The sequence below is a fragment of the Setaria viridis genome, chromosome 2 (genome assembly GCF_005286985.2).
Source record: "Setaria viridis chromosome 2, Setaria_viridis_v4.0, whole genome shotgun sequence".
Lineage (NCBI taxonomy): Eukaryota > Viridiplantae > Streptophyta > Magnoliopsida > Poales > Poaceae > Setaria > Setaria viridis.
The window spans coordinates 39,218,424-39,240,003 of NC_048264.2; the positions used below are offsets into that span (position 1 = coordinate 39,218,424).

The 21,580-nt window shown below is 49.8% G+C and overlaps 2 protein-coding genes and 1 long non-coding RNA gene across 3 annotated transcripts; 2 read left to right on the top strand and 1 right to left on the bottom strand.

Moving 5' to 3' along the window:
* Positions 1 to 722: 722 nt before the first annotated feature.
* Positions 723 to 3,789, top strand: LOC140221721 (uncharacterized). The gene is made up of 3 exons (XR_011897388.1): positions 723 to 2,816; positions 2,964 to 3,482; positions 3,609 to 3,789. It is a non-coding gene; the product is annotated as an uncharacterized lncRNA (long non-coding RNA).
* A 7,099-nt stretch (positions 3,790 to 10,888) lies between these two features.
* Positions 10,889 to 12,957, top strand: LOC117846640 (probable xyloglucan endotransglucosylase/hydrolase protein 32). Its single transcript, XM_034727876.2, has 3 exons — positions 10,889 to 11,253; positions 11,689 to 11,789; positions 11,899 to 12,957. The coding sequence occupies exons 1-3, from the start codon at positions 10,992 to 10,994 to the stop codon at positions 12,472 to 12,474; spliced, it is 939 nt and encodes a 312-aa protein (XP_034583767.1). The 5' UTR covers positions 10,889 to 10,991; the 3' UTR covers positions 12,475 to 12,957.
* Positions 12,958 to 15,812: 2,855 nt separating this feature from the next.
* On the bottom strand, positions 15,813 to 19,918 carry LOC117846097 (putative F-box/FBD/LRR-repeat protein At4g03220). The gene is made up of 4 exons (XM_034727199.2): positions 18,774 to 19,918; positions 18,473 to 18,670; positions 18,089 to 18,371; positions 15,813 to 17,364 (listed from the first exon to the last, which is right to left on the bottom strand). The coding sequence occupies exons 1-4, from the start codon at positions 19,653 to 19,655 to the stop codon at positions 17,315 to 17,317; spliced, it is 1,413 nt and encodes a 470-aa protein (XP_034583090.1). The 5' UTR covers positions 19,656 to 19,918; the 3' UTR covers positions 15,813 to 17,314.
* Between the last annotated feature and the right edge of the window lie 1,662 nt (positions 19,919 to 21,580).

The window sequence follows — 21,580 nt, forward strand, 5'->3', positions numbered from 1 at the left end:
TAGGATTAGGGTTTTCTCCGGTTTTGCATCTAATTCGACGGTTCTCCTGTTTTGCACATGTTGTACTCGATTTTGACCCCAGCGACAGGTTCGACGTACTTTACCACAGAAACGGTCCTCCTTTTATATATCTTTTAGGGGGGTGTTACCCCTTTCTAAACTTTAGCACCTTTCACATCTGATGTTTGATACTAATTAGGAGTATTAAACATAGTCTAATTACAAAACTAATTGCACATATGGAGTCTAATTCACGAGACGAATCTATTAAGCTTAATTAGTCCATGATTTGACAATGCGGTGCTACAGTAACCATTTGCTAATGATGGCTTAATTAACCTTAATAGATTCGTCTCGAAAATTAGACTCCATCTCTGCAATTAATTTTATAATTAGCTCATATTTAGTCCTTCTAATTTGCATTCGAACATCCGATGTGACTTTGCTAAAGTTTAGCACTCGTATCCGAACACCCCTTATAATATGCATGCACATGTTGCACGGGCGCGTCGGTGGTTTACTGCTTCGTCGGCGGTGCGTCGTTTTGTTGTGGTGACGTCTCTGAGAGTGTCTGCTCAACCCCCTGGCGCGCATGCATGGCTTTATTTTCCGTGGCCATCGCCATGGCCCATGGGGCAGTAGTGAAGCATTGTTAGCTTAGCTATTCAGTGCTTGCCATGGCTTTGTTGTTGCGTGTGCTAATCTTATTTGTAGGACAGGAGATTCCATGAAGACGAAGGACTGCATGACACTGAGGCCGGCCGGCCCTATGCAGCAGGGTTTTGGATGGGCAAGACGGGAGATTCAATGAACACCAAGGACTGCATGATGGCAAGACTACGGAGACGGGCGCAACCAAGATTCGCTCGGTCGTGGTAAAGCCGGCTGCTCATCGGGTGCCTGTGATAGTTTGCATTGGTGGTGATGGTAGAGGCAGCAGTGGTCTACCTTCTCATGGCTTAACTTTTGTCAGGATCGAAATGGCGATCAGACGGGGATAAATGGGGGTACTGAAAACTCTTGTGCAAAGGAACAAGGCATGTGTATGTACCAAGAAAACCCATCAAGCTTTTCTCTAGCAATTGCCAAGGTCGTGTAATGATAAAGGTCCTGCTGAGCTTAGGAATAAGGCCATGAAGGAAGGATATGAAGAAAAGCGGAAACATATGAGGAAGAGAGAAAAAAATTCTTAGGTTGGAAACCACGGCTTCGATTGTAGGAACTTCCGGCATGGTCGGATATTTCCGTTACGGCGTTACGTTTGTCAGAAATCGCCGTTATTGATTATCGGAAATTAGAACATGGTCATAAATTTCCGAGTTAGAGGCATTTTTTTTTTGTCCCAATTACGAAATCTGAAGGGGCCATATTAATTTAGAGACCCTGCTGGTCCTCTCATCTGACGATTATAGAACTACTCGCTAGCTGTTGCTGTTCCGTATATTGAAAGCAAGAATACAGTGATGTGCGCCTTGGTGGTGTGACGGATGGAGGGCCACCCCACAGGGAGAGACGCGACACAACGAGTGAACCAGCACACAGGCTGGACACGCATTGCTAGCTGTTGCTTGGAAGCAAGATTAGGAGGGGAACACCCACACCTTGCTCTTGCGTGCCATCGATCTTTAGTTACGCGGTGCCCAAGTAGGTGGTGGCGTACGGCGGGTGTGTGTGTGCGCGCGCGCAGGTGATGAGCACCTCGAGCTCGATCCGTCGAGTTGCTGCTGCTGACGACGCAGACATTGCCGGTTTCTCTCGGCCACTGAATCTCCGAAGTTGAACAGGGCATTGTATTTGGTGGCCTGTGAAATGCTACTGGGTACCGTTTTTCCCATGACCTTGTCGTTGTATATATGTGCAGATCATCGTGGGCGATGGCCATTGAAGTAAGAACTGAAATGGCGATTAGAGGGGGTTGAGTGTGAGTCGTGCCTTAAGATCAGTATGTTCAAGAGAGATTATACTTTAAATAGACTCCAAGCGGCTGTGAATGAGCACCACAGCGAGATGAGGATGAATAAGAGGTTCCAGAGGAGGCCGAGCACCACCACGGGAGGTAGCAGCCCCAATCGGCATGCCGTACCTTCAGCTCCGCCTGCGAACCTCCTGTACCAGCAGCAACGGTGGCTCCTGCATTGAGCTCGGTGGGCCCATGCCCTCCCTGCTGCAGCAGCCGCGCTGCGTCTTAGAGCGAGCACGTCCCCATGATGTCCTTCGCTGAGTTCAGGAGCATGTTGCTCGATGGAGCTCTATGGAGATGAAGAAGATAAACGCTGTAGAAAGCTCAGGGTGAGAACTAGGGAACGGGAAGCAGGGAGGGAATGAGTGGTGGAGAGCGCACGTCGGCCCGTCGTTTCTGTTGTGTCGATGGAAATAAGTGGTGGAGAGCTGAGCGTCTATTTTTTTTCTAAACCCTTCGAACGTCTGGTTCATAGCATTACCGAATTATTCTAATGGTAAAAAATTATTACCATATTATATTGGCTGATTGTTCTAGCTGGGAAATTACTTGTCTTTTTGTCAAGAATTAAGATAGGTCTCTCACGAAGAGGAGAAAAAAACAATGACGATCATTTTATATTATTGTTAATTTAGTTGTTTGGCGGCATACAGGTTGACCACTTTCTCTAGTACAAGGAGTTAAAAGAAGATAACGTTTGGAACATATACATCATTATCCGCAGGAACTCGTGTACTCTGAACGTACCCGTTCCAAAGTTCTCTCGTGTGCGTTCATTTGGGTTTCTGCCATGGAGAGTTCACGTGAGTTTATTGCTGCGTGAGTTCGCTCCTTGGCTGGTTTCGGCATTTCCCTGGTGAGTTCGCTCTTCTTCTTCTTCTTCTTTTTTTTTTGAAGCGATGGTGAGTTTGCTCTTGTTTTTTAGAATTATACTTTAGATCTTTTATTGAAATATCGGTTCGAAGATTTAAGTTATTGTACTTGTATCTGGATTCTGGAACAGAGATCAGGGATTGTACTTGCATATGGATTCTGGAACAAAGTCCGGTAAAAAGAAAACCCAGTGTAAGTGTAAGAACCCCAAATTAAACATGGTCTAACTAACAGCCAGAAGTCGGTAAAAAGAAAACCCAGTTTGCGTAAGAACTCCAAGCATGGTCTAAGTCTAACACATATACTATAGGAGATCCAAATAACCCCTAGGTAAATCGACCAGCAACCCTCCCTCAAGGACGACGCAGAAGACATCCAGCCTGCATATTCACCAAGAGATCGACGATGGCGCCATCCAAGATCATGGTGGCCTTGTTGCTCGCGTTGGCGCTGCTCGCCGACGCGCCGCCGTCGGCAGCAATCAGGCTCCAGGCCGCCTTCAAGCCGGAGAACCCGGCGTCGACGACCGGCGCCGAAGCAACCGCCGAGAAGTTTTACCTCCTGCCTCCACGGCCAAATCCGTTTGCTGGGTGGAAAAGCTTCCCCAGCTCATCACCGGCGGGAGCTCCGACCCCATCGCCGTCTCTTGGTACGTAACTATAGCTCTTTGAGCAGCTGAGCCCTAGTGATTTTGATCTGGCTGTGTTCGTGTCGTACGTGGATTGTGGCATGCTTTTGTTTTTCTGATCTCGTATTGCTTTCCTTTCTTCCGCAGGATCATCACCGTAGGAGCAACAGGACAGAAGCAGAGGTGACGCTAAGAGATCAGTTTTAGATGGCTAGCTGCTTCACGAATCTATCTCCATTATTACTAACTTTGCTCCCGGAATCAGATGCCAGCTTATTAGCGGTACAGCTTTTTCCTTATCAAAGTAACGGTCTGGTTTCAGTTTTCAGAGCCAGCGATCAGTTTAGCAACAAACTTGAACAGCGAAAATTGCCATGAATCCTCGTTATCCGCCTAAAACGTTGTGCCATCGAATCGAATCAATTTCGCTGAGTTGCATGCGTGACTACATATGACCGGAAGGTGTGTTTCAAGTCTTGGATGCTGAAGAATCAAAGTCCTGGCCTTGAAGTCGGTCAGCATCAGGAGGCTGTCCGGCGCCACCGCGCGCGGCCCCGCCGCCGTTGTAGACGAACCGGCAATCCGGCATCGATCGCCACGGGCGGTGGCGTGTGCCCAGCGTACATCAGGCAAGAGCTAGGAGAAGTAGCAGGGTGGCCATCAACCTCACCATCGATTACGCATGCCGACGGATCACAGCTCCATTGAGTTCGTGTAGCCACATGCCCAACCGGGCGTTCGCCTCCGGCCTCCGCTTGTGAGCTGTGTGACTCCGTGCCGCTGACGCCAGAACTCTATAATTTGAATTTTGAAGGGCTACCAATTCGGCACCATGTCCTTTTCGGCTCGCCCAGCGGCCCAGCCTGCGAAGGGTCAAGCTGTGCCACCAGGTTGCTTGCTTTGTCTCCTTCCGTGTCGGAATGGGAGTCCAATAGGGCCCCCAGCGCTGGCGCGAAAAGCCCACCATGTCTTTTTTGTGCACCTGAATGGTGGCCCAACAGCTCGGCCTGGTTGTTATGTTGTCACCACTGCAGAATACATGCCAGGAGCAGCCCATTGTGACCCATAGTAATTTTTTTTCTTCTCCTTTCGTTTATTATTCTTTTATTATTTTTTTCTAATCCTCATGATTTTGTTCTACGGAATTAATACTCATATCATTCACCTATATTTTGGATTTAATCAGGTCTATATTTAATTGTTCGAGAAACTAATAATGCATTTTGAGAACTCAAGGATCTATTTAACACCACATCTATTTAACACCACACGACCTAGCTAGATGATGATTTTGGAAGGGGAAAAAAGATTTTATAAGGTTTTTTTGGACATAAAATCCTCTTTCTAGATTTATTTGACATTCCTTTCAGCAGAGATTTTGACTTGCATTTAGACATCAGTTAAAACTGAACTGATGCAGTTCCTGAGATCAGTTGTGCATGCAGGCTCATTAATTAGAGCTGGGGTGATTGGTGGTGCCGACCGACGGTGAGAAGACAAAAGCTAAAGCCCTCCCAAAAGCGGCGGCACATGCCGGAGGGTCACCGCCACGGCCACATGTGGAGGGAGGGTCGCGTGCCCGTGCACAGTAGGCCGCGTTCGTTCGCTGCCACAGCGCTCGCTTTTTGCCCATCTGGCGCGCCGCGCGCCCCGCGACGAGCACCGCAGGGTACGCGGCGCCGGACAGCAGTCAAACCGCCGGCACATGCGCAGGGTACGCGAGCCGTGTCGACTGGCGGCGGGTCGCCGCCGACGACGACGCGCGACGTGCCCGCTTGTTCACTGCCCAATCACCACCACACGTCTCGTACGCACGCCTGATGTGAGTGAGATGAGAAGACGATGGCCACCGTTCGGGTCAGCTGCAGCAAGTCGTCATGCGACCACTTGTCGGGCGGGGAGTCCCTCTGCCCCATGGCGCATGGCACCAGCAGCCGTGCCCCGTGCCCGTGGGGGCGTCCGCCGTAATCGCGGAATGGGCAGTCAGGCGGCCATGAAGTCCGGGGGTTAGAAACTTGGGAACGGAGTGTCATATCAGGTGCCACGAGCAGAGGACGCGGATGCAGCGCAGCCGATCGCGGGGTCTGGATTGGGGGAAATCCAGTCAACGAACTGTACTAGCTTGGGAACGCAAGGACGGTGCAGCGCATGTAGCGTAGCAGCGTGCCGGTCCGGTTAGGTTTCCCCCGGCGGGCCTGTGTCTCTGTTTTGGTCCAGCACGATGCAGACCTTTCTTTCGGAAAAAAAAAGGAAAAGAAAAGAAAAGAAATGGTACGGACGCTGGCTGCTGTTTTAATGCACTAGCTAGTACTCCTCCGACCTGGATGGCTGGACTCCTGATTTCCAGGGTGTACGTGTCAGAGTTTAGGGTTGATCTATTTGGTGTTAGCAGTAGTAAGTGTGACACGACCCAGACGCCGCGGCCGGGTTGGCACCGACACTCGTGTTCCCCAGCTCGCCGCATCATGCTTGCGCGTACATGCAGGACCAGAGATGCAGCACGAGCAGGGGAGAGGAGGAGACGCACATAACATACCACATGGATCCACCAACCGCACAGCTTAGCTTGGGATGAAAAGCAGAGTAGCAGGGGCTACACCTACACTAGGTCGTAGCAGTAGTACGTACTAGACGGAATAAGCACGACGATCCAAGGAGCTAGCACTAGCAGAGTGTCGGTGCCGCAGCCGCAGGCAGGCAGGGCCGAGTGCGTGACCGTCGGTCGCCCGCCCGCATGAGCGCACGGCGCGCGCAGCGTCACAGGCTCGCTGGAGCACCGTCGGTGGACGCCGCATGTGGCCGCATGATTGCGCGACGGAACCAGCCGGCCGCCAGCGACAGGGAGAGGGGAATGTTTTCCTTCTCATGCGACTACGCGACGCTTTTCATAGTTGCTTAGCTAGCGGCCGTCCGGCCGGGTCTCGGTGGCTGGGTGCGCGCTCCGTACTACGCACCGCCGCCTGGTGCGGCCACCCCCATACTTGCGATCGATCGCTTCCATCCCGGCTCCCCGCCGAGGCCGGGGACGGACGGTGCAGTACCGCCGGTCGGTGGCTGTCTGTCGACATGGGCTCGGTTGTTGTTGTTGTTGTTGCTGCGCCCAGTCGTACGCGAGGACGACGGCTAACGTAACGGTCTGACCAAACAGGAAGGTTTCCATCTCGTAGCAGGTACGTGCGTGCACGGCCGTTGGATTGGATCGACCCGGCTCCTGAGGGGAGGAAGTCTGAAAGCGCGCGCGCGCGCCATGAATCATGATGATGAGATTTTGAGAGGCGCATGTTACGGAGCCCGAAACCAACCGGACAGGGGGGACATGGCCGGCGGGCCTCCTTTTCGGATGCATTAGTGGAGCTCCTTTCCTTTCCTAGGCCATCGTCGACCTAGGGTCAACCTCCATCAGGCACCCGCAGCCGCTCCTTCTTTGCTCAGTGGTGCCACATGACATGCCCGCTGTTGCAATACGTACGCGATTCTATCATCTACAGACCGGCACATCAGAACACTAGTAGATATTTGTAAAACCTGAGGGCACGGAACATAGGATGGAGGGCACGAGCGAGTGTGAATTGAACCGATGTTGATGGCAGTATGCACCAGCTGACGTAGATCCGATCGATCCGCATCGACCGGCGTCAAATGATACGCCCTCCAATAATTCCACGTACCGTCGATCGAGTTGACAGATGCCAATGCACTCGCTATAACGCCCGCGTCCCGTCGCGGTTCAGGATTTCAGATAAGATACCGGCGATCGCCACCGGCATCATTGCGCCCGCCCGGCCGGGCGGCCGGCGCGCATCGGCTCGATCGATCAACAACGGCCGGAAAGCGACGGCCGCGCCGTGGACGATGACGACGCCTCACCTCACATGCGGAGCACACGCCGGTACCTGGATTCGGGGCGGCGATCCCGTCGAGCGACCAACCGCCGCTAGAGCTCCGGCCCCAGGCCGGGTGGTCCACCGTCCACGCACGTAGACCTACTAGGTAGCGACATCGACATGGGGGCGGGCGCGCATTTCGTGCGCCCTTCTCAACTCTACTCCGGCGCTTACTTTTCATTCAACCCTCAGCAGACTATTGGTTTGAGCGGAAAGCTTTGCGCATGTGCGCCGACGCCAGCCGTCGAGGCCCTGGGATGGTTGATTGGGTTGGCGGAAATGCTGGACTTGGCTTCATCCCCTCCATACACCCCCTGTTGATTTCATTACTCGCTCCGACATGAGTTCATACTATATTCTCTGATGAGTTGAATACTGGCTTCGGCTATGCCTTTGGGATCTACTACTACTTGTAAGCGCGCACAGTGGCGGCACTTGGCGAGACGCGTATGGCCGCTCCCAGTTTAGATTAGGCCTCGCATGCAGCCATGTGAGATGTCCCGTTTACTCCAATAATACTCCTACAAGGTATCCTCAAGTGCACCTATCTACATTAGGTAGTGTGTTCATTGCAACTTGGGGCCTGTGCACACTGTGGAGGCGCCTGCTGCCGTACACTCCCAAGAGCGGTGGCTGTAGCTTGGATTGAAAGCGTCGTCGGCCACAACAAGATGAGGATGCGCGGCAGCATGCGTGGTGTACGTACGTGATGTGGGGGTATCCGCGCTTGCTAACTGTGCAATTTCCAAGCGCGTACGCAAGCATGTCCACCGACGAGGATCAGGAAGGTCCTATACGTACGTGCGTCAAAAACAGCCTCTCCAGTGAACCTCCTTTTTTTTTTTACTACTGCCTTTAATTTGTTTCCCCAAGCACGAGATCTTTTATCCAAATTCCTACGGTTCCTATTTTTGCTGTGCACTCAAAACAACCCAGCATCTGCACCGCACATTCCACTCATCACCATTGTTTTTAATACCATGCAACTAACAAAACTGACTGTAATATGTACAAATGGTGTAGCAATTTTTAATGATGTATTCTAGAACAACTAGGTTTCTCCTCAAATACTCCGTACGATCTCGTTTTCATTTTTATAGGTTCATAAGTGTTTGTATACATCTAAATACAGTGTATGTCTAGATGCACATAAACACCTATGAACCTAGAAAAGCCAAAACGGCTATAAGATATGTTTGATGAGCTGGTGATTCATTATTGGAGATGAACTATAGATACCCCTCTCTTTAATATTATTAAAGCTATTAGCCCTTGAGGTAGCGTATGAAACCAAATCAAAAGCTATGCTAAACTTTAAACGTGTCATATCAGATGTTGGGATGCTAATTGGAAGAACTAAATATGAGCTAATTATAAAACTAATTGCAGAACCCTATGCTAATTCGCGAGATGAATCTATTAAGCCTAATTAATCCATCATTAGCAAATCATGGACTAATTAGGCTTAATAGATTCGTCTCGTGAATTACACTCCATCTGTGCAATTAATTTTGTAATTAGACTATATTTAATACTACTAATTAGTATCCAAACATCCGATTTGACAGGTACTAAAGTTTAGGCAAACACCCCCTAAGCCTCTTTATATCAGTACAGGCTCCAAGTACATTCAACACTGTTGCTTCAATTAGTTTTGTAATTAGCTTATGTTTAATACTTCTAATTAGTATCTAAACATCCGATGTGGTGGGTATTAAACTTTAATACCCTAAAGCCAAAAAGCCCTTTAATCATGCGTGGCAGGAAAATGCTAAGTGAGAGCGGCAGTGAGAGCGCGGAATTAGCGACGCAAACACCCGCATAAAACGAAAGTGCGACTGCGCCACTAACATGGGGCCGGCGCGCAAGACATGTGCTTCGCGGCGACATTCCACACCGAATAAGCGTACGGCCCCGGCCGCCCCTCTTTTAATTTCAAAACAATACTAATAACGATGCCGACACTGTCAATCATGGCGAGTTACCGCCGGCAGGCGCCCGCAGGAGCCCGGCCTGTTGCCCTGCTTCCCCAATTATTGGAGCGGCCGTACGGCGTCGTCACTTCCGATGTTTCACTGCAATTAAGGCTCGGTTTGGTTCTCTATGGACTAAATAAACTTTAATCCTCTTTAGTCCCTGATTAAAATTTAGTTCTCTGATGAAAATTTAGTTCTTTGATTGGTTCTAGTAACTAAAAAGCATTAAATAAGTTGAACAAATACCAAACTGCCCCTAATTCTCACTCCACTTCCTCCCAATCGCACTGCCGAATTGCCACCCCAAGGACCGCCGCAGCCGCCGTAAGGTTCCATGAGGGCCCCATTCACCCCAGTGTAGAGGTGGAGGTCCGCCAACCTGGAGGAAAGCCGCGGCCGGCAGCGTCCCGCTCACCGCCGCGTCCGCCCGCGACCCCTGCCTCCGGCATCCCCGCTGCGCTTCCTCCTCCACGACACGGTCGAGGTGTTCCGCAAGGACGCTTGGCGCGCTAGCCTCATCGTGTGCGCCTCCCCCTCTGCTGTCACCGTGGCGTTCCTCGTCACCCGCAAGGCCATCGATGCAGCGGCCTTCTTCGGCACGGCGCGGAGCGACACCACCGCGCGCTCGGTGGCGGGCGGCAGGGGCTACAACAGCGGGAGCCGGGCGGGAGGGAGGCCGGCGGCGGCAGGTGGGAGGGCAGGTTGGGGGCAGGGAGGGACGGGGCATTAATAAGGGGCACAGGACAAGGTCCCTTTTAGTCCCTTTTATCAATCCCTTGGGACTAAATTTTATCAATCCCCTAGAACTAAAGAGCTAAATTTTAGAGACTAAACTTTAACAACTTTTAGTCACCCTGTTTGGCAGTTTAGGGACTAAAAAGATCAAACTTTAGTCCCTAAAGTTCAGCCCCAAACACCCCCTGAGCATGCAGAAATGTTACTTCAATTACTTCGAGATGGATCATCATCAGAGGAGGTAACTTTATTGCTAACTGCCCATACCACATCATTTGGGATTTGGAAGTACACAGGATCGGAGGAGCATGCACGAGCTCCAACTGCAAACAGTGCCCGCAAACCGACCAGGAACCGGAAGCTTCGTTCCGCTGCCAAATTTAGCAAAGATCACGCGCATCTCACTCACTCACTCACCAAACAGTGCCGGTTGGTTGAGCAGCTGGTTGGATGCCGAAGCAAGCAAAGCAAACTATGGCAGGCAGCAGCCTAGTCTAGCACTCTAGTAGACGATACAGCTGAGTTGCGCAAGAGGCTACGGGAGATCAGCTTTGCCGCTGCGGCAGCTAGCTTGGCGCTTTGCCAAGGCAGGCCAGGCACCGCCACCGGCACCCGGCAGGTGACACCACCGGCCCGTGCTGCACCGGCCTCTTGTTCCCCTTCCCTTCGTCTTAACTTCCATCAACCTCCCCCGTGGCCCCCTTGCATGCGCTCCTCATTTACTCACTCCTACCACACTTGCCAACCCCGCCTTGTGAGCGGGTCCCACCTCACTGCGTGCTCTCTCTACCTGCTCATCTCTCTGTCATCCTTTCTATATAAACTCGCATGGTGGACTAACACACTCGCGCAGCACAGCGTTCCTCTTTCCCTCACTCCCAGCCGCAGCTAGCTGCCACTACCAGAGGAGCTCGGAGCTGAAGCTACAACTAGCAATGGCCGCAGCTCCTCCTAGCTGCGGCAGCAGTAGCATGTCACGGCGCGCCGCGGCCGTCGTGCCGGCGTTGCTGCTGGTGCTGGTGGTGGCGATCTCGGCCACCTCCGGCGCCGACGCGCAGCCTTCGCCGGGGTACTACCCGAGCTCGAGGTTCAGGCCCATCCCGTTCAACCGCGGGTACTCCAACAAGTGGGGGCCGCAGCACCAGACGCTCTCCGGCGACCACTCCGCCCTCACCATCTGGCTCGACAGGACCTGCGGTATGTGCGCGTGTCTACTATTAGTATCATAATCTACCAAAATTGATTATTCTTTGCTTTGCTTTTGTTTTGCCACACAAGTAAGCACTGTAGTGTGGCTGCACTGTGGCCATGCCCTTCCATGTGGCCCATTGACGTACGTGTTCAGACCTTATGTTGTGTTGTCTCGCTGCTGACAATGACACTGCTACTGGCCTGCTGCTGCCAATGTGAATGTGATGAGAGGCTGGGGCTGGGCACATGCGTTACTTGTCCTTTTCAATTGTTTGCACTAGCTCCCATTGATACTATTTGTACTGGATACCGGAATAGTAAACGATATCGAGATCTTGATTTGTCAGAATAACTATGGTACTGATTTTTTTTTATTTTCACGCAAGTCTTTGCAAATTGCAAGTTAGTAGTTTGATGATGATGATCTTTGCGGCCATGCAGGGAGTGGCTTCAAGTCGAAGCACGCCTACAGGAACGGTTACTTCTCCACCCGCATCAAGCTCCCCGCCGGCTACACCGCCGGCACCAACACCGCCTTCTACGTAAGCTACCACACTACTACTACACTCTGAGCAAAATTGCTTTGCTTCTGCACTTGTAATGTGGCAACAACAACAGAGTACCTGATAGCAAAGATGTCTCGTATTGCAGCTGTCGAACAACGAGGCGCACCCGGGTTTCCACGACGAGATCGACATGGAGTTCCTGGGCACCATCCCGGGCGAGCCCTACACGCTGCAGACCAACGTGTACGTCCGCGGCAGCGGCGACGGCCGCATCGTGGGCCGCGAGATGCGGTTCCACCTCTGGTTCGACCCCACGGCGGGGTACCACACCTACGCCATCCTCTGGAACCCCGACGCCATCACCTTCTTCGTCGACGACGTGCCCGTCCGCCGCTACGAGCGCCGCGCCGAGCTCACGTTCCCCGACCGCCCCATGTGGGTGTACGGCTCCATCTGGGACGCCTCCGACTGGGCCACCGACGACGGCCGCCACCGCGCCGACTACCGCTACCAGCCGTTCGTCGCCCACCTCGACCGGTTCGTCATCGCCGGGTGCTCCGCCGCCGCGCCGCCGGCCTGCCGCCCCGTGCCAGCGTCGCCCCGGGGCGCCGGCCTCACGCAGCAGCAGTACGCCGCCATGCGCTGGGCGCAGCAGGGCCACATGGTGTACTACTACTGCAACGACTTCCGCAGGGACCACTCGCTCACGCCCGAGTGCTAGGACGGCCGGTGGCGGATCGTCGCCGGCGGTCGAGAGCGAGATCTTGGCCGGTTGCTCTGCTGGGATCGGCGATGTGGTTGGTGCCTGCGTGTTTGTTTCCTTGCCTTGGCTGTTTGTTTTTACCCCGTGAGCGATCGATGGAAAGGGTCGTGAGATCGATCGATGGACATGGATGGGTGTGGCTGCCCTACCACCACCGCCGCTGGCTGTTTGTGAGGCGGGCTGAGCCGGGTGGTGGTTGAGGCGTTGGTCGTTGGCGTATTTTGCCAACAAAGGGGGGGGGGGGGGGGGGGGGGGGGTGTCGTCGTCTACCGTTTGCTCTGCTTTGTGTTTATTTTGTTGCCTTTTCCATTTGGTGATTTGGTCGCACATGCGTGCCGCCCCAAAGGGGCAAGCTTGCATGATTCATGGCATCATGCATGCCCACTGTAATACGGATCTAGTATACCACATATATATAAATATATATATGTTTATATATTATATATACATGTGTCGTGTCGGTGAGGATATATGATTATTTTTAATTCATTTCACGATTGCTCTTGCGCTCCACGTCATCGATCGTCGCCTGCTACTCGCCTCAGGCGTTAGTCTACAAGTTGTGGTTGCAACTTGGGAAAAAGAGCTACCGAAATCTTAAGGATACGAAACGGTATCAAATGTCACTGATTACATACAAGTTGTTGCAACTTGCAAGAGGTGTGCATTTCTCTCAGGCTGAACCTGAACTACAGCAAGTTGGGAAAGCTGCGCGCGTAGAAGCAAAAACAGTGACCTCTCTCTCAGTGGCCGTGCCACCAGCTGCAGGGTACCTCTGCCGGCCACTTGGGGACGGGAGGCTGTAGGGCCGGCACCATGCTTCCATGACGTGTGCAAGAGTGCTTAGTTAGTCTCCTGTTGAAGGAAAAAGATAAAACTTTCAACTTTCAAACTAATAACAGGGCAGAGCATGGCGCGACGTATTTCGATCTGCTGTCTGTCGTTGTCAGATACACACGTACAACAAGCATGCCGACGCAAGATGCCAAGATCGCGAAAAAAGAAAAAAAATGTTGCCTTCGTCGGTGGGCTGAATACTCGGCATCCTGGGCCTCCTACTCATCAAGGAACCACTTAATTATCAGAAAGCCCAAACTGTTTGAGGCAATGAGGCAGATGGCCGTGGCCGGCCTTCAGGGCAGGCTTCAGCCGCGCCGACGCGAAGGCCTGCCTCCTCGGCGCCGGCGAGGTCCCCGCAGCGAGCCATCGTTTCACAAGTTCAACACGGACTTCGTTAATAGGCCGGCCAGAATAACAAAACCAAGCCCAACAACACAACGCTTCAATCAAAGCTGTACGAATCTAAACAAGACCCCAGGTCCCCAGCCGCTAAAAACTGAGTGAAAACAGCAAATAAAATTACTCGGGAGATGTTTAGAAATCCTGTTCTAACCTTGCCAGCTGACTGCCTCTCCGGAGGAACGAGATCCTCTAACGTTTCGTCCTCATCGGTAGGGGACGTTCGGCTGCTCTGGGACGTCGATTAGGCATCCGACGGCGCACACGTATAGTAAAGAAATCCATGACCATGCGGCCCATATAGCAGCCCAATATCATCAACTGAACAGCTCAGTTGCCTGCACACACACGAGAGGAGATGACGTACTTCCTTCTGCCCGCAGGAAAAAAGGGGAGCGCCGGCAGCAGGCATCTAGTCGCCGCCACCATGCCGCCGGGTACCACGGCTCTCTCATCGCCACCTAGCACCACTGGGTGCTGCGCCTCGCTCTTCGCCGTCCATCGACGCTGGATGCTTGCCGCGCTCGTCCCCGTCACCTAGGCCATCGCGGAGTTGTTCTGACCGGCTGCCGCCGTCGCCGATGGGGCAGGCCATGGTTGGGACTCGCAAGGGGGTTCGCGTGCTGAGGAACAGAACTGCCACGGGGAGGGCCACCGGTGCTGCCAAGCTCGAACCACCGCGGAGGAAGGGCGTCCGCCGTACAGGAGGACAAAGGCAACAAGCTGAGATGCTGAACTTCAGATAGTAGCAAACATGTTTGGCAATTTGAGTCTGATTACTGTGTCAATTTGGGAGTATGATTATTGTAATTGGGTCATTCTATTGCTATCAATTTTAGGATGGCAAACTAAGGCCTTCAGTAGGGTTCTTAAAGTGCTTCTCCACCGGTTTTTGGTGAAACCTTTTGACTCCACCAGTTTTTGGTGAAACCCTGTCAAAGGGGCAATTTCAAAACGGCTCCACCACTGAAGCCGAGGAGAAGCCACAAAATGGCTTACACTAGAGAAGAGGAGAAAAAAAAAGTAGCTTCACCGATTTCTCCTCTCTCTCCAAGCATCAAGTGATCATAAAATTACCCATATTACTGTTGAGAAGCCGTTTTACCAGACATTTTGCAAAACGGCTTCAGCTCCACTAGAGAAGCCACTCCACTGAAGGAGCTGGAGCTGAAACCGTTTTGAGAGGAGCCGAGCTCTACCAAACGGATCTAAGAATATGACAATTGTTTTGTCAAACGTAAGAATATGATGATTGTTTTGTCAAACGTATTTCAGCACAGCTATAAGACATAATGCATTGATGAATCATCACAGGTATGGAATCTAATTTTCAGGTGGCACATTAGGCACAAGACTTCAGTGCTGTCATTTTGAGACAGTAGACATTCCTATTCAATTTATGCTTCAAGGACTGAACTCAATATGGCAAAATACTCCAGAATTGAACATTACAATGTCAAAAGTTGCAACATACTTAGACCAAGGATTGCTCAAAAACAAAAGTACTTCACCAACATCTAGTAAAAAAGATCTTCTGTGATTGGACCCTGTAATAAATGAAATAAAGAAGTAAGACTTTCTAAATTGTCATCTGAATTTGTAAAGTAACTATACGAGCAATATTAGCATTAGCATTTGAGTGAAGCTAAGTTCACCCATGTAATCTTTATAATTAGTACCATCTACAACTGGTGCTTGAGCTTGTGCTAGTGCTTCACCTCTACCTGCCTCTTCCCCACCCTCCTTATCAAAATTGGAGGGTTTTAAGAAATAATGGACAGAATGGTAACACTACAAACAAAACTAACAATATCCCCAAAGTGTGCATAGTCCACGATCATTTTAGCATCAGCTCAAAATATGTTTGTTATTTGTTCTTCACAATCCATTTGCAATGCATATTGGAATGATGGGTTTTCAACAATTTTGTCTTGAAAATCAGTGGTCCACCAACTTGGTGACTAGCCAACTCATGTGCAGTTTTGAGTCCAATTCCCACATCATCTGCTATTTCAATTTCAAATGCTTGTAAATCTGAAATTTTCCTTTGTGAGACCATTAAGTGTAAGGTTTCTGGAAGGTGCAGTTGATGATCGTGTTCCAAAACCAGATCAGTCACTTTCAAAATTTCCTTCTTTCGATTCATTATAAGATTTATGTGCACTTGACAATCAGTTCTAGTTCAGCTTGAGGGCACTTTGTTAAATGATCCCTTTTATCTTTCAATCGATAACCCTTATTTGCACAAACAAACTTACATGATGCAATCTTCCCATCAGATTGCCTTTTGTTTGTGTACCGTTTTCTGACCTCAAAGCCTTTCTGCCCACCATAACTAACCAAAATGCCCAACCCTCACCCGAATTTCTAAATTCCATGCCAACATGAGGTACAAAGCTAGGCAACATAGCTCTATAATGGAAAAAATAATGAGCAGGGCCTTGTGCAATTCCAGAGAACAAGCAAGGAGTAGCAATACTTGGGATTTGGATTTGGGATAACTAAAATCAATTTGATGTCACATAAAAAATAACAAAGTGGGGTTGTATTACTTACGTATTGAAAGCATGATGCTCTTTGTTAGCCTCTTTTTCCATATGAATGCTACGTAATACAGATTCAACCAACTGCTTCTTTCATGAGAAAAGAGAAAGTTCAATCGAGTTCAAGCTTCTATCAGTATCAGTGATCCTTTCATGTTGACGAGATGGCAGGAGAAGGTGGATTAATACTTACGTACAAGATTGATGAGCATAGCAGCTCTTCCCTCTAGCAATCAACTCCTCCACGCCGCTTCTCTCCTCCTTGCACTCATTCTCGTCAGTCTCATGCCCTTTTCCGTCAGCCTCGTGCCCTTTTCCGTCAGCCTCGCGTTGTTTTTCCTCCTCCACTTGCGTCCGGACTGGGCCGCATCGTGCTCCTGGGCCAAGGGGTCCATTCTGTTTCTTCTATTGTTGCTTCTTGCCATCGGATGCTCAATCAATGTTCCACAGTAGCAGAACGTCCCTCATGAGAACGAAACATTAGAGGATCTCGTTCCTCTTCGGAAAGTGCTCTATTCGATCCCAATTCCCAAATATATACCTGTTAGGATTGGAACTTGATCTGCAACATTTTTTCACCAAGTCTAACATGGAAATTTGACTAAGAATATATATAATTATGTTAAATATGTTTCATGACAGAATATAGCGATGTCATCCTTGCGTTATCAAACCTACTATTGATAGTGAAACAAGTTTGACTTACGTAAACCTAAATAGATTTATATTTAGCAAAATGGAGAGAAAGAAAAGGGGTCCAAAAGCCTGAAATCTTGGCCACATAACCGTGAGTCTGAGAAGGCAATATGCAATGCAAAACTGAAAACACACCCAACTCCTAAGGTTCCCGACAAAAGACAACAGCATTTCCCAAAAAAGAATCAAACACTTCAAAGAGCTGACTGACAATATGTTCTTCTCCTTCAAAATCCACAAAAACAGTATGATTTCATCAGGTTGATTGCATAGGCCACGCCATCCCTTGCTGGCACCAAAAAAATCTTTCGTCACCTCCTCTAGCAACCTTGCCCCCAATTGCACCACCTCTTGGTTTTGCTCCCTTTATCTGCAGAGTTGACCAGTTAGAAAAAAAAAGAGAAAATCAGCGATACAGGATCACAACTTCACAAATAGGGGTACTTTATTAAAAAGCCCGCACTTTGGATCTCCCAAATTGCTCATAAAATCGTGGTTCAATCCCAACTATTACCCACATATTTGTCGTGCCTTCGAAATTCTGAACCCATCCATTGCATAGATAGTGACCTCATGAATATTAACAGTTTGGAAGACAAAAAGAAACTCCCTTAACATCCCCAATTAAATCTAGCAAGAGGGCAGGGGGAAATAATGATGGATGCCTTCATCACTGCCACAGAACGAACGTTTCTTATCTCCCTTTCAACCAGTCCTAAGTTAATTTTTGTCAAAATGCTCTTTATTCAACACTAACCACAGAAAATCTTGGATCTACATAGGTATTTCTAGTAGATTGTATATTTTCAAAAGAATGATTCAGCACTGAGAAAAGAAAAAACAACCTTTGGACTGTATATACATGTGGCATATATACTGATCTGTTCCACATATTTGATCTAGTAATATTTTCTAACACAGTCCCAATGCTACCATCATGCCAAAATTGAGAGCCGAGGCTCATTGAAAGGTAGTAAAACCTATTCATATAATAGCAACACAAAACATTGATGAACTTGTCCAATGAGTCCAAGCATACTGACAATACTTGTTATATCTAGAGACGTGCTAATATGGATACAAAATCTACTTACCATATTTGCTGTAGACAACACATTCCACATCAGGATATTCCTTAAAAACGTGCCTGATTTTCGTGCACTCACTTTTACTTGGTGAAACCCCATCATACAACCTCACAGTCATTCTCTCAAGCTTTGTTGCACATCGCAGTAGTAGTTTCAGGAAATCAACTTCGTGATCTTTTCCTTTGAGACCCACAATTTCTATCTCTTCAAGACCAGTCAAAGCAACACTTTCACTTCTCCAGTTGTTAGGCTGTTTACACAGACAGTTTCTTGAGCATGGAAATTTTACCTGAAAGGAAGTTTGGAGCAAAATGTATCATTAATGATTTACGTTTAATGGCCATCTAAACAACATAAATAGATCTGGGGAAAAAATTGGTGAGTGTTTACCTTGCACTCATCATTCTCTTCCATGGATATCCTAAGCATTTGTATAACTGGTCGAATTCGGAGCAGATGCAATACCATTGGTCCAAAAACATGGCCCTCTGCCAAGATATCCAGCTCCAAAACAGAAAAATTGGGAAACCGAAGCTGTGCTATGGCTTTCGCAAAGTCCCAGAACCAGTCTTGATCGGACAGATCTGGCTGCAGCAATACGAAAACGAATCAATTAACATCATAGCAACTAACACATGTAGAACAATTTATTCATGAAAGCCAAGCAAAGGAGGCTGCAGATGGGACGCACATCTGCTTGCAACTGGATCTCGACGCACGGTAGGTACCCCTGTATGCGGAGCTCACGCACACTATTCATTCGCCATAGCCGACCAAAAGCAACATCAAACTGGTGGTATACGAGGACCCAGTCAAATAGCTCTACCATTGGCGCAGAGAACGACACGCTGAGCTCTTCGTCCACGAATACCTCCACCTCCACCTTCTTAAGCACCGGCGCATCGATGTCAATAGACTCCAAGAAGTCTTCTCTCAGAAGGAGCTCCTCCAGCAACGGCAAGTGAAGAACCGCGTGAGCCCCTAGCTCAAAGCACTTTTGCAAGTGCAGAACGCGCAGCCACGGGCAGAGGGGGAGCAGCGCCGCGACGTCGATGCAGGACCAGACGATGGAGAGGCTCGTGAGCGCGGCAAACTCGCCGGCTTGGGGCGGCGCCAAGGACATCTCCACCAAGCTAATCGTGAGGGAGGCAGTGCGGTCCAGGCAGGGCAGGTCGACAGCGCCCTCCCCCCGTGGTCCGTATTCACTGGCGATGGTGAGATTCTTGGGCGCCAGAGGCGCGGCGGCGCGGAGCAACGAGGAGATGCGTTCGGGGTTCACGTGCTCTTCCACACAAACGTTGAGGAGGTCCAGCGCGGGGCTGCCGGCGAGCTGCGCGAGCGCGGCCTCGACCGAGCCGATGCCGACGCCGCGGAAGGCCAGGTCCGGTAGCCGGGTCCAGAGGCCGCGCCACCGGTGGGAGAGGACGCTGGTGCAGGCAGCTTCGCGGGCGCTGCCGAGACGGCCGAGTATCTCGAGGCGCAGCTCCTCGGGGAGGTCACTGAGCCGGTCCACCCCATCGGCGGCGTATCCGTCGCCGCCCTCTGGTCGCCGGCGACTTGCTTGCGGTGGCATGGCTTGGGAAGACGAACTGGGAAGCAAGAGAACGAGATTCGTGTAATAAGGCGAGGCCCCTGGATCAAGACATTAGAGATCAGTTCAATGATAAATGGAGACGGAAGAATGGCCTACCAGCTTGTCTCTCCTGCAGGAGCGGCCGCCGCAGGTTTGGTCTCCCGTCGTGGTGCAGCAGCCGGCCGCCGGGCGCGACGACCGCAGATCGCCGCCGCCTCTCCTCCTGCCTAGGGTTAGTACGGTGCCGGTGCCGGTGCCGGTGCCTGATAAATAATACAGTAATGCCTGACGCCGCCTCCGCTGACTGCGCTGAGACGGCTGAGTTACCAAGTAGCGCAAGAGCCGGGGGAGAGTTGGGATGGGCTGGACTGTTGGAATTTGGAACCTCGATGAGGGAGCGGCATGGGCTGGGCTGGGCTGGCATCACAAGTTCGCGCGCCAAAGCTTACTTTCCAGTTCGATCCCATTCCCGCTTTCGTGATTCGAATTTTTATGCCAACACGCTGAAGTGCTATTTCAATAAATATATAACACTTCGATATGGTTAATCTCTTGTTCGGTCAATTCCAAATTATAAAGGTTTTTAGGAAAATCCCTCCAACAAGTTTGTTAGACGGTACTCCCTCCGTTCCAAATTATAGGTCGTTTTGACTTTATTAGATTTATAAACTTTATTATGCACTTAGATATACCCTATGCCTAGATGCATAATAATATCTATGCATCTAAAAAAGTCAAAACGATCTATAATTTGGAACGGAAGGAGTACGAATCAACGCATGGGGTGTGAACCGTTTAATAACCAAATTTAAAGGTTGAATTTAATAGCCGTTTCGATCCCAAACTTTACTCGGAGACTCGTTTAAGTCTCTGAGCTATAAAAATGCTAACATTAAACTGTTCGTTTTGTTCCAATCTAATGCCTGGGCTTGGGTGGCGTGCCACGTTGGCATGTGATGTCAAGTCTGACAAACGTCAATCAAATTTCTAAAGTGCCCTCCACACCAAATTACCCAACGTACGAGTACGACGTACCTCCCTCTAACCATGCATAATTAAGGTATTTACCCTCTAAGCATGTTTTTCTCCATATTTACCCTCGACAGCTCCAAATTAATTAGACATCGCGAGTTTTGCCGGATTCCATCTATGCGGTCATTAACAAGGGTAATGACTCCGCAAAAGAGATGTGTATTTGAAATGGATCAGTCTCTAAATATTGACATGCGCTCCATATAGCCAGATCGGTTGTGCTACTCCCTACTAGCTGCAGCTGCAGCAGCCACAAGCAAGCCGTTCGGAGTAGTTGTGCAGCTGCTATAGTGACTAAACGCTGGCTGCAGCAGTCGCAGCTGCAGCCAGCGGGAAGGAGCACAGCCGAGCAGGTGTCGCCATGATTCCCCTCATAAGAATCCAACATGAAGGTCAGGTGTCTCGATGGTGGCTCACGTGACGATGGCCATAGGCTTGTTGCTCTTTAATGCTTTTCGCATCGCCTGCCCAATGTCAACAGCATCCGCCGCAAAAAGAATAACCGTAGATTTCAGGCGGAACATTTGCACTATAGCATTTCCAGTCAAGATTCTTCACGGGTGCTTAGAAAGATACACTAAGTAAATCATCCGTCCGGGATGTACTGTACGTACGGGATCAAGTTCCTGCTTGGCTGATCGTACTAATCTATTAAATCTAATAAGTCTAATTAATATATGATTAGCACATATCATCAGATGTGCTGATCATGGACCAATTAGATTTAATGGATTCATCTCGCAAATGAACCCTCGTTTATGCAATTATTTTTATCATTAGCCTATATTTAATACTTCTAATTAGCATGTGACCTGAGCTAAATTTCAGCCAAAGATCAAACACCTCCTTGATCACCGAGTAAGTTTAAGCACCATTACCACTACCAGGTCCAG

Bases quoted from the DNA above. Each gene is read 5' to 3' on its own strand.
- LOC117846640 (XM_034727876.2), top strand. From the start codon at position 10,992: ATGGCCGCAGCTCCTCCTAGCTGCGGCAGCAGTAGCATGTCACGGCGC. The intron at 11,254-11,688 runs GTATGTGCGCGT...GCGGCCATGCAG, and splicing joins CTGGCTCGACAGGACCTGCG to GGAGTGGCTTCAAGTCGAAG. The intron at 11,790-11,898 runs GTAAGCTACCAC...CTCGTATTGCAG, and splicing joins GCACCAACACCGCCTTCTAC to CTGTCGAACAACGAGGCGCA.
- LOC117846097 (XM_034727199.2), bottom strand. From the start codon at position 19,655: ATGCCACCGCAAGCAAGTCGCCGGCGACCAGAGGGCGGCGACGGATAC. The intron at 18,671-18,773 runs GTGCGTCCCATC...GTATTGCTGCAG, and splicing joins AGATCCAGTTGCAAGCAGAT to CCAGATCTGTCCGATCAAGA. The intron at 18,372-18,472 runs GTAAACACTCAC...ACTTCCTTTCAG, and splicing joins AAGAGAATGATGAGTGCAAG to GTAAAATTTCCATGCTCAAG.